Here is an 11,895-nt window from a genome sequence, read left to right on the forward strand (position 1 = left end):
CTGTCTTCTCCTCCTTTTTCCCCTTCCCCGGTCCCTCCCACTTCTTTGCTTCCAGCATTAGGCCTTGGAGAAAAGGAGTCGAGTCCAGCAGAGTCGCTGGAAGAGGAAGAACCACGCCGGATTTAACCCCCAGTACGGCTCAGCCGCTTGGTGTGAATGCAGAGACTGAGACGGATCCAAGCAGCAGACAGCTCCAGCAGTCCCAATGCCTCTTTGTTCTTTGTTGTTTTTCCTTTTTTAAAGTCTTGCAGTGAGGCGTGAAAGAGGAAGTAGGATCTCAAAGCCATTCTCTATCCTGCTGGCTGTTCCGACACCACTGCTGCTACGTCCCGCTAGAGAGGGCGGCAGAACTGGAGCGGTCGCGTTCCCCCTCCTCGCATCCCTCCAGGGCAGGCAGAGGCAGCGCGGCGCCCGCCGCTGCCCGGGACCGAGCTCAAAAACCGTTCGGCGCTTTTAGCATCCCGCAGAGAAGGGAAGATGCTCCACGGGTGGATGCTGGAAGATCGAATTCCCCGCGTGACCTGCGAGGGACCTTTCAGACCTCCACCCTGCCAGCGTCTCGAGCGACCCGCGTCTGACGTCCCGTCGCGTGCCGATGCCTGGAAATGAAGATAGGGGTTGCTCCCAGGACAGCTGAGCAGTGCGAGACGGGCCGGACGGCCTCTGCGTAGCTCATCTGTGTCGATGTAATCAAGACCCAGCCGTCTCTGCCCACGTGAACTACCAGCAGCTATGCAAGTAAAAACCACTAGTCCTCCGCGTTGGGGTGTTTTTCACGTGGGCCAGCCGGGAGCTGCTGCAAAAGGGGGCGTCGCGCGGCAAAGACAAGTAACGCGCTCCAAGCTGGGCGGACTTCCTCCCGCGACGCGTCGTGCTGGCGTGGCGGGATGTTCCTTGTTTTCAGGTAACAAACAAACAAACACAAAACAGCACAAGTCCCAGGTGGTTCGTTTGTCCTGCAGTTGCTGTTCCTGTGCAGCCCGCAGCCTTGTAGCACAGCGGAGAGAGATGCCAAGCTTTCAGTCACGCCTGGAGCTGGCCCCACAAGGGCCACGCGCTTGGAGAAGCGATCTGAAAGGCGAGGGGAGAGGGGAGAGTGGCAGCGCTTCCCTGCAGGTTTTTCCCTTTTGCAGCTTCTCCTGAAACCTGCGGGGCTTTGCTTGGCTAAACCAAGGAACCAACAGAAGTCAAAGACTCTGCCTCTTCCTGGGCACAGTTGGAGATCTAAGGCGGGCTGCGAAGCTTGTCGCTCCTCCAGTGCCACCACTGCTTTGATTCGAAGCCGTTTGTTTGCCTAGCTCATGATTTTTTTTATCTGATGGGGACGGGAAAAGAAAAGAGAATCCCCCGGCGGGACTCGGCCCTCGGCGCCGGGGCCGGAGCGAGGCGGGGTGGTGGAGGGCAGAGTCACCCTCTGTTGGCCTGGAGGGTGCTGCTGGGTTATGCTGAAATACACTCCTTGTTCACCAGGGGCCTGGCTCGGTGGCATGGCTGGCTGCTGGACTGTGCTTTTTTTTTTTTTTTCCTGCTGCTGAAGAAAACCGTCCTCCTCCTTGCTGCACGTCAGGAGGGGCTGCAGTCCGCAGCTCGCTGGTGGAGGGCTGCTCGAGCTGAAGCCTGGCTGCGGTTGCAGTCCCGAGGCCGAACTCCCCTTCCCTTCCCGCCACCTAGGGCGAAGGGAGCATGTGGGGTTCCACCGGGGGGGGATTGCTCCTCTGAAATCCAGAGGGCGAGGATTTGGGGACGTTCCTCAGCTTTGCCCTGGGCCAGGTACTCCCTTGGCTGGAGCTCGAAGAGGGGGGGAAAAGAGCAACGCAAATAAAGCGGCGTCCAAAAGGCGATGCCCCTCGTGCTGACGGTGAGAGCGTCTCGGTTCTTCCCGGAGCTGCTGCGGGGCCAGGACCAGGGCTGGGAGCTGGGCGCTACGGGGCCAGGGCCAGTGCAGGGCTGGAGCCCTCCTAAGGGGCCCCAGGGCAGGGTCAGAGGGTTTTTTGTTTTTTCTGAGAGGCACCGAGGCTGTCTCCCTGTTCTCATCAACATCCCCTGGTGCCCGCCCTGCTCTCCTGAGAGGTTTTAACGTAACCCCGCTGGTTGTTTTTCACCTGGAGAGCAGGAAAAGGCCCCAGCCCTTCAAAGGGACATCTTAAAAACCGCCCGGCTCCACCTTTCAGTGCGTGGTGTCTGGGCCAAGTGGGGGAGAGAGGGCGACCTAAAAGCACCTGAAACCTCCCCCTGCCACCCTGCTTCCCCTCCGGAACCCACAACTGCGGTGGAGGACCCGAGGGACGCGTGGCCCCAGGCAGAGAGAGCTGAAACTGGAAAAGCCGGAGCCCTTCCAGGGCAGCACAGCAGCAAAACAGCCTCGGGGAAGGTGGCAAGCTGCGTGGTACCGTCTGACGGAGGCTCAGCTTCACACCTTTAAGGTGGGGTGAAGGGAAGATGCTGAGCCCCGCTTCCCCCCCGCCCTGGTTACCCCGCAGCCTTCCGTGGGGTCTTGATGCCAGCCTGCCAGAGCCACGGCCTGCCTCAGCTGGGCAGCGGTCGTCGAGCCTTGGAAAAGCCAGGTCTGGTCCAGCGCTAATCCCCGTGGTGCTATTCCCGTCCCGGCTCCGAGCTTGCCCCCCCAACCCCCTCCGTGCTGGGAAGCAGAGCAAAAAGAAAAAAAAAAAGGAAAAAAAAAATGTTGTGGGCTAAAAGCATTGTTTTTATTGTGTTTCGCGTGCGTTTCTGGGCTTTGATCTCCTTTCCTTTCTGTTCCCATCACGCTGAGCTCTCAGAAGGGAGCTGGGGGGAGCTCCAGGAGAGGGCAGGTTCCTGGTGGCCGAGGCTGGCCGGGTCCCCGTGCCGCGGTGGGTGGCCACGATGGCCCCGGTGCCCGCTGGCCGCCTGCTCGGCCGTCTCCCGGGCTGTGCCAAGCGCCTCTTCCTTCCGCTTCCCATCCTTGCTCGCCTCAGCCTGATGCCAGCTGCGGTGCCGCAGATTTTGGGCTCGCAGCGGAGGCTTTTCCCTTCTTGACGTCCAGCAGAACTGCCCGGGGAGGGGGGCAGGAAATAAGGTGGGCAAAAATGGGGCGGCTGCGAGAACGGGCAAGGCGGGAGGGCTGCCGCAGGAGCCCCGCGCTGCGGGTCCTGCCTCTGCCCGCTGGCACCGAGCTGCTTGGTGCGAGGCGAGAGGCACGCGTCTCTCCTTCGAGCCTCTTCGTAGCACAAACGAAAGCCAGCCTGTGGATCTGTGCTCGGGTAGCTCTCGCTGGGGGCCTGATGGCGTCTGTCGGACCCGGCCGGGACGAGAAGCTGGGGGGCTCTCACGGCATGTGTCTGACTGTGATCCGAACACCTTGACTAGCTTAATAAAATACGAGACGTTTGTACCCCGCGTTGCGTGGTGATTCCCAGCCCGTGTTTCTCCTCTAGCTTCGTGTCTTCAGAGGTGGGTACGTTTTAATACACAAATTAACTCTCAGACACGCAGTTTTCTAACCAAGCTTTGTGCTTTTCGGAAGGGAACAAGTGCCCAAAGCCTGGCCATCTTGACCCCCTTTTGAATTTCTTGACCTGGCGGCGTTATTTGGCTTGCTTTGGGTTTGTTAGGATGAAACGTGGGCGAGTTGCTGCTTCCTCTGGAAAACGGGGCCGTTCTTCCCTTCGTTCCTTTCGCTTTTACCCCCTGCTTCCATCCTGGGGAGGACACTTGTAGGCAGGCTCTGAGGGACTATGCCAGGCGTTGGGGGAGCTGGGGGGGTGTTTTTTTAGGGGGAAGAAAAAGGGGGGAGGTGTGGGGGGGGTCTTCCACTCCCTGTATTCATTCACACCAAAGCTTCTTTATCTGCTAGCATCAAGCCAGGCACCGATATAATTTACCCTCGCTCTGTGGTTCTTTGGAGGCTGCCAGCAGTGGGGAGGTGAGGAAGGGAGGTTCTGAAGAGGTGAACCTGGCCTTCGGCTCCCCGGGGGGAGGATAAACTCTGGGCGACTTCTTCCTGCAGGGCGAGACGTGGGCTGCATCCCAACCCCGCTGCCCGTGGCCGCACAAAAGGGAGCCGGAGCTGCCAGCCCCGACCCATCCAGAGGGTCTGGAAGTGCCTCCTGCAGCCCGAGCAGGCTGTGCTGAGACGCTGCCTGGCGTTCATGGTGCTGGGGGAGGCTGCGGACGCGCTGCCTGCCCCGCTCACAAACCCTCTGCACCTCTGTTTGCGCGGCGCTGCGAGGGGTGCCTGGCTGCCGTGGATCGGCCGCGGTCTGGAGTCACCGACTGAAGGCTTTGCTCCTGGAAAACTGAGGCAGGGCAAAGCCTCCTGACGGCGACCAAGAACTGGGATCCCCGTCCCTGGGCTGCCAAGTCCTGGGGGAGCCTCCTGGCCTCCAACCCCGCTCGCCGGGATGCTCTGCTCCCTCTGCACCTCTGCTGCCCGCACGGAGATTTGCCTTCCCCAACCCAAGCAGGTCCCCGTCCTCCAGGGTTTTCCGTGCTTGGTGCAGGTGTTTTCAGAGGGGCTTTCAGCACTGGGACCTGCAGCCACGCACGCACACAGCGGGTGCCAGGCTCCTTTGTGGGCGACGAGCCTCGCAGCACGAGCCCTGCTCGCAAAGCAGCCCCGAGCCGATGGCTTTTCGGGCTCGGCTCGTCCCGGGGCACTGTGGCTCCCGGTGCCCGCGGCTGAGCTGAAACCTGAACTCACCGAAAGCAAACCGCCAGGGACCAAGGCTTTGACAGCATCGGCCTCGCTCGTGGCTCAGCCTCTCCCTCCTGAGCAGCGCCCATGGCATGGACTGAGCCTGAGCTTCCAGCCCCTCCATGCCGGTGGCGCCCAGTCAGACCAGTGAGGGAAGCTTTCCTAAACTGGTTTTGTTTCCCCTGCCTCTCGCCGTCACCCAGCTCTTTGCGGTGGCGCTCGTGGGGCCCTGCGGGTGTTTGGCCGATGCTGCCCAGCACCTTGCTCCACCGCCTGCCCTGGCTGAAGGGCTTGCCAGCTCTTAAGAGCTGATGCCCGGAGCCTCCCTGTGCCCACACGGCCTCACGGAGGCCCAGGCGCCCTCCACGCCAAGCCGAACACTGGGGGCAATCCCCCAGGGCCCTGCTCCTAGAAGAAGGTGGAGGTTTGGGGGGGGGGTCAGCTGCAGGCAGCGCGTTCGGCACAAAAGCTGCCTTTGAGGCCTGGCAGGGAGGCCCCGGCCTCCACCTCCGCCAACAAGCGGGAGCTGCCCGGGAGGGCCCCCCCTCCCCTCCCCTCCCCTCCCTTGGCCACGGAAAAAAGGCAGCCGAGGCCCAGGAATGTGGCCAGGGAACCGGGAGGCGAGCGGCAGCGGCAGGGACGAGGGTCCTGGCTGAACGATGGGGTGGGGGGGGACTCCGCAGGGAGGTTTGAGGAGGGGGCACTGGCAGAGCATTGCCCACCGCCCCCGCAGCCCCGTGCCAGGGTTTGGGGAGGCGTCCCCAGATGCTTGGGGTTGTTTTGTTTTGTTTCCCTTTTTGTGTGTTCCCCCCCCCAGTTTTTGAGCTGAGTTTTGGGCCTGGGAGGGGCGAGACGAGGGTGGAAATTGGGACTTCTGGGTCCTCTCTGTGCTGCTGGCCTGCTTCCCCCGGGCTGTGCCTCAGTTTCTCCTGCTGGGAAGCTCTTCCCCCAGTTCCAAGCGTGGTGTCTGACTGCACCAGGCCCTCGTGGGGGCTGCAGGGAGCCCATGGGGCTTTGCCTCCTCTTCAGGGTTCCAGTCCTAATCCTGCACCTACCAGGGATGTCCCCCAGAGCTGGTAACTGGGGCCAGGAGCCCCCCCCACGGTGGGAGCATGCCGTGCCTCAGTTTCCCCACCTTTTAAATACAGCCGAGCCAGGGGCTGTGGGTCAGGGCCCTGTGCCGTGGGACCCCAGGAGCTGTGGCCAGGCCAGCGCTGGGGCTGCAGGAGATGAATCTGGGGAAGGGGAGCTGGGGCTGTGTGCGCGTGCACCCTGGTTGAGCAGGAAGGGATAAGGCACCACGGCCGCGGCACCATGCATGGGACCAGGGGCCCGATTACCCGCCCCCACCCCATCAAACCTGGCCTTAACGAAGTGCTGGTTCATTAAGAAATCACCGCCCTTAATAACTCCCTGGGATCCCTGGGATGAAGCAGCTTTAAATTAAACCGAACTCACGCTGGCGCCGGGCTGGTCATTGCCAGGGATGGGGCCGGATGCTGCTCAGCCCTGCAGGTGCTGGGAGAGGGAGGAAGAGGCTGGGAGCCCTCGGCCTCGCAGGGGGGACATGGAGGTGCCTCTGCTGCGGCTGCACACCCGCCCCCACCCCCAGACTAGAAAGGAGCCGGCTGCACTGTGTGCACCTTTATTTCTTTCCACAATTAATGGAGAGGAGCATTAATGGAGGGTGGCCCGGGGCAGGTGGGGCTGAGCACAGCGCCCGTGGGACCGCATCGCAGCAGGGGCTAAACGGGGCCGTAGAAGCGCCGGTATGCCTCCTGGAAGCCGATGTGGTCGGCCAGCTCGTCGCAGTCGGGGTTCAGCTCGCACACCTCGCGCTTGGCCTCCAGTGGGTTCCACGCGGGTGCAGCTCCGTAGACGCTGCTGGGGATGGATGGGGGCGTGCAGGGAGCGTGGGGAGGGGCCCGACCTCACGGCGAGGCACCCAGAGAAAGGACCTGCCAGCAGGACCCCTCCCCAAAAATGGGATTGCATCGCATAGCCTGGCTGGGGAACAAGAGTTACCTGTCATAGACATAATTCCTCTTGTGTCTCCTCGCCATCTCGGCGCTGGCACGTTTGGAGATAAAGGCTACGGGGACAGAGCAGGAGATGAGGGAGGGCCAGGTCCCCCCCCGTCCCCATCCCCAGGGTGGCAGGGCCGCATCTGGCTGCAGGCACTCACCTTCGGAGCTGGGCGACTCGTCGGCGCTGACGGAGCGCTCAGAAGCTGCGGGGGAAGGATTGAGGCAGTCAGTGCCACGGGCGGGCACGTTTTGGCCCCATGCTGGCTGCACCCTCGCCCTGCTCCCAGCCCAGTCCCTGCTTTGATCCCTCACCTGGACCCCTTCCCCCCAGCCTAACAAAGGGATCCACGGTCCTGATCCCTGTCCCAGCACTGCACCATCCACCCTAAAGCTCTCCGAGCCCCTCTGCTCCCCCCAGCTCATGGCACAGGTCCCCTCCCCGCAGCCTGGTGCCCGTCGCTCCCTAAAATGCCCCATACCCCTGCGGCAGAGGCCGAGGGTCAGGAGGGCCAGCAGGAGCAGCAGGACGAGGGCCTTCATGGTGCCTGGCCGTGCAGCACTGCGCTCGCTGCAGCCCCTGGTCCCCGTGCAGCTTTATAGGGCGCCACGACCGCTGTCAAGGAGGGGCCCCGCAGCCCCGCCAGGGCTATTTCCAGCGCATCCGCTGGGGCTGGGAGCTGCCGGCACAGGCGGCAATTGTGGTTTGGGGTGAACTCAGTTCCCCTGCGACCAGCCGGAGCCCACAGGGAGGGAAACACGGCCCTGGGCCAGCACAGAGCAGCTGGTGCCCGCGGCCGTGCCCGCCTGGCAGCACCGAGTCTCTGGCCCCTGATGGGACGGGAGATGGGGCACCGGAGAGATTCCTCGCTGTGTTCCCCAGTCCCTGAGGGGTCTGGCCCTCCCCTCACTGCTGGGCTCCCAGCGGGCTTGCAGACACGCTGGGAGCATTTCCTGACAACATCCACAGGGGTTTCCCCTCGGCACACGTGGCCCACGGGGTAATTTTTGCCTGGGGATGGCGCGCGGTCCGTCAGCAGCATCCGCTCGAGGTCAGCGCAGCCGTTCTCCACGCCAAGTCCCAGGAGGAGAAGGCCAGCAGACACCACTGGCCTCGCAGCTGTCCCATGCCACATCCTCTCCGGCACCTCTTGAAACCCCAAAACAGGGCTTCGTGAGAGCACAAAGCACGCTGCTGGCACGGGTCAGGCACTGAGCATCAGTGAAGGGGACAGAAGCCGGAGAAGGGAACTCTCGGGCTCCTCCCTCCCTTCACCCCTTCCTCCCGACTCCTCCACGTGAGCGGTGCTCAGGGCCTTCAGCCACCCCCGGCAGCTGGCTCCAGGACTCCGAGCAGCTCGAGCTTCCAGGAGCTGCCCAGGACATTCCTCCTTGGGATCCTGACCACTTCCCAGACTTTCAGATCCTACAAATCCAGCCCTGTCCTGAAAAGCGGAACCGGAGGCTTTGGGGCGGAGGAGGAGAGAATTCCTGAAGCCAGAGCCTTTGACAAACAAACCCATAAAACTACAGAGTACGTGGGCCAAGCAAGCACAGCCGGAGCCAAGACTGGGGGGGGGGGAAGCAACAGCCCCAATTTATTTAGATTATAATGCAGCAAGGGAAGGTTTGTTTATGACAAAAGGAAAATATGCCTCAGTCAGTCAATCACAGGCTGTAACTGCCTCTAATTGAAAACAGAGGCTTGTGCTTGGTGGAAATTGCTACCTTTGTTCTCAGAATTCGGATTTCAACACCGCACCAGACAGCTTTCACTGATAGCTGATGTGCAATGCAGGCCAGGGGGATGACAGGTGACCAGACAGGCAGAGGACCTGCTGCCTCTGGCAGATCTGGCATCTGCTTGTGACTGATCCGTGCCAGGCCCAGTAAGTCTCCTCGTTACCTTCCCAGCTCAGATGAAGGACCTTCTCCTCACTCTGAAGAGCAGCCTCGCGTGCAGGGTTTCAGTACGGCCCTCGCAGGCAGACTCCAGTGAAGTGCCTGCTTCCGTGGCTGGCAAATCTCAGAGGGGACGGTGAAGAACTGCTCTGGGGGGTATAACCAAACCCATGGCTTACAGATGCAAAAAATCAACAAGGTTTCTCGGGAAAATGTTAAGTCCCTTTACGCAAGCCCACAAAGCCACAGCAGGGCCAGGCTAAGCCCTGCTCAGCTCCCCACGAACAAGGGACAGGTCCCTGGGTCCTTTGCACTGTGGTTCTCAAGTGCCGTCCACGCGTACTTGGCTCGTCTGTGGGGGGTGGAGCAGGGCTGGAAAATAGCTGGGAAAAAAAAGAATATATGGCAAGGAGGAGCCTGATGTGACAAGGCAGATGCTGACGTCTTTTCTCATGGGTCGCGGGCAGAGTTATTTAAAGAAAGGGGAACTGGACACGAACACCTACGAAAGCAAGGCACAGGAGTCTGATGTGGGCTCCTCACTCCTGAGTGCGGCACAACCGGCCTCTGCGCTTTTCTCATGCATAAGGCACCGACTTTTCTCTAATATGCACCTGAAATGCCTTGGAGGTCTCAAATTTGGCTGTAGCAGGCCAGAATCACACTCGTCATAGTGCAAAGAAGACGTGTGAGAGGTAAGGAAGCGTGTGAACGTACGGACGTGCTCTGGCTATCAGACCTGGGGGACTCGCCTTGTTGAGTGGAGTGGGGGGATACAAATTTGTCCTCTGTTCCCAAACATCCTGACGCGCTGTCATAGCTCTTGACAAACTTTGACCAAATTGTGCAAGTCCAGCAACTTTCTGGTTCTGCCGCAAGTTTCTTTCAGGCGGACAAGATGAACTCAGGTTCGCGTGGTTTGCACGTGCCACACGGTGTCCCACTTCCCGAGGCATCGTCAGCGCTTCAGAGATGAAGATAAAATTCCCGCGTGCAAGGTGCAGAATCCCTCTGCTTCCTCACTGGGGCTCCTTGAAGGTCATGATGAGTTCTCGTTGCTCCTTACTAATTGCCTAGAAGGAAAACAACCACCACCGAATTCAGCACGGTGCTTTTCTCCACAGTTGCCAGTGTTCAGGACACAAAGCAGGCCGATGTAAAACGGAGCCTCGCGTGCACCGCTGCCCCCAGCACGTACAGAACACAACCCACCGAGTTTAAACATTTGCCCCCTGTAACATCCTACTCAGCACACGCTGGGAGCGCCTGGGGAAAACCATCCAAGGCTTCCACTGAAAATTTTCAGGTCTCCCAGGCGAGCGTCAGCAGAGCTTGGCTCCTTGTGAGGCCTTTCAGGAGTGAAGGGCTTAAATATAGCGCAGCCGTTTGCTAGCACAGAACAGCATTTCTCTCAGGCTGATGCTGCAAAGAAGAGGATTTTTAAAGTATTATTTTTTTACCTGCCAGGCTTGTCTGCGAGTGTCTATCAGCTGCTGCAGCTTAGCAATCTGATCCCTCCCCGCGAGCACGGACTCTGCTAGCTTCCTGTTTTCTTCCTCCTTCTCCTTCAGGACTTTCTGCAGGTACGACTTGTGCTTCAGGAGGTAGGGCACCACGGCGCTGCGAATGTCTTCTTCTGGGATCCCGCTGGGACGCCTGCGAATGAGCAGGACGTGAAGCCACCCGAGGGCCTCGATTCCACACAGCAATTAGTCTCAGTGTAATTGCAAGCTGTGCTTTGCCAAAACGTATCAAGCTCACCAACCCCAGCAATTTACCTTTAGCACTGCCCTCGGCTGGATGTGCAAAAGGGCAGATGTAAGGTAAGGATCTGAGGTGCACCCGTGGTAAAGCCCCTTGCGGGGCACGTGAAGAGAGGGAATCCTCCCCAAAACTCTGCAGTTTGGGGAGGATTCAACTCAACTCCGCTGAGGTGCAGAGGCAGGAGATGTCATTAACTTCCCCAAACACAGAAACAAGGAATCGATGCTTTTGATGCTTTTGATTACGATGCTTTGGATTAAAAGACCCAGTCTGCCATTAGGGCAAACAAAGGCAGCTCACGCAACTGCCAGTACCTGCGGAGCCCCTAAGCCACACGTTCCAACAACAAGCATCGATGTGAGCTCTTCTATTGCAACAGAGGCTACAGGCTGAGCCAGCCTTCTGAATTTCTCAGAACTCTTTTGAGTTTCTCCCCATTCTGGTCCCACCAGCACTAAGCTCCCTCCTTGCACAAAGCACAGGCGCATGGCTCAGGGAAGCACAGACGGAACGGTTTTCAGATGTTTTAGAAACAACGGCATTGCTGTTAAGGTCTGTGAGGTTTTGAAAGATCCCTTGACCCCAAGGGATCCCCCAAGACCCCAAGGGATCCCCCAAGACCTACAGAGCACACCAGCAGGACGCAAACATCCCGTGGAGCTGACTCCAGCTGTTGAAGCGCCCACATACGCTTCCCAAACCATCTTCCACCAAAAAGCCCTTACCACGCGGGCTCTTCCCGGTCCTTCGCCTCCTCCACGATCTTATCCAGCGAGTTAAAGAGCTCCTCCAGGTTCCCTTCTCTCTTCACCTCCTGGATCTCCTCCTGGCGGGGAAGGCACCAGAGGGATTCAGCGGGACCCGAACCAAGCGGGCAGGGGCATCGCCCGGCTTGCCTGCCCTCGGTTCTCTCCAGGGGAAGGCTACAGCTTCTCCTGAGGAAAATAAAGCCTGGCAGACTACCCGGGGGGGGGGGATTTCTAACTTTTTTTTCTGATTTAAAAGTGTATTTGGCACCCCCCCCAAAGCACCGCGCTGCGGGTTTTTACGCCTGGGGCTTGCAGCTCGTGTCTCCCCAGGGAGCCCCTTCCCCTTTTCACCTTGATGGAAGCCTGCAGCTGGGATACGAACTGGTCGTAGATGCTCCTGGTCACCTCGGGCTGCAGCCTGTAGAAGCGGTGGTAGCAGCTGGCAAACCTCTGGTAGCTGCAAAGCCACAAAGGGGGACCGGGCGTCAACCACCGGGGCGGACACACCGGGGGGGCGCCTTCCTTTCCCCCCTCTCCCTCCCCTCCAGCCTCACCTCCCCGCCGCCACCAGCTTCTCCATGAAGGTGTCCACCACGGCTGTGAAGAGCTGCCCGCGGCCGAGCGCCCCGGGGCCGCCATCGCCGCCCGCCGCCGTCCCCTCAGCTCCGCCGCTTCCCGCCTCTGCCGCCGCCATTTTGCCACCGCCCCTCCGGGCCCCGCCGCCATCAGCGCGCATGCGGGAGGCGCCAACCCCGCCCCCCCCCCCCATCGGGATCCCCCCCCC

General features: G+C 60.4%; 2 protein-coding genes across 2 annotated transcripts; both read right to left on the bottom strand.

The window, feature by feature from the left end:
• Positions 1-6,301: 6,301 nt before the first annotated feature.
• Positions 6,302-7,321, bottom strand: BGLAP (bone gamma-carboxyglutamate protein). The gene is made up of 4 exons (XM_035346741.1): positions 7,179-7,321; positions 6,858-6,902; positions 6,698-6,764; positions 6,302-6,556 (listed from the first exon to the last, which is right to left on the bottom strand). Exons 1-4 carry the CDS (start codon positions 7,237-7,239, stop codon positions 6,418-6,420), a joined length of 312 nt encoding a protein of 103 aa, XP_035202632.1. The 5' UTR covers positions 7,240-7,321; the 3' UTR covers positions 6,302-6,417.
• A 2,050-nt stretch (positions 7,322-9,371) lies between these two features.
• Positions 9,372-11,817, bottom strand: PMF1 (polyamine modulated factor 1). The gene is made up of 5 exons (XM_035346717.1): positions 11,666-11,817; positions 11,463-11,568; positions 11,088-11,188; positions 10,059-10,254; positions 9,372-9,671 (listed from the first exon to the last, which is right to left on the bottom strand). Exons 1-5 carry the CDS (start codon positions 11,803-11,805, stop codon positions 9,618-9,620), a joined length of 597 nt encoding a protein of 198 aa, XP_035202608.1. The 5' UTR covers positions 11,806-11,817; the 3' UTR covers positions 9,372-9,617.
• Positions 11,818-11,895: the final 78 nt, after the last annotated feature.

The sequence above is a fragment of the Oxyura jamaicensis genome, chromosome 25, assembly GCF_011077185.1.
Source record: "Oxyura jamaicensis isolate SHBP4307 breed ruddy duck chromosome 25, BPBGC_Ojam_1.0, whole genome shotgun sequence".
Lineage (NCBI taxonomy): Eukaryota > Metazoa > Chordata > Aves > Anseriformes > Anatidae > Oxyura > Oxyura jamaicensis.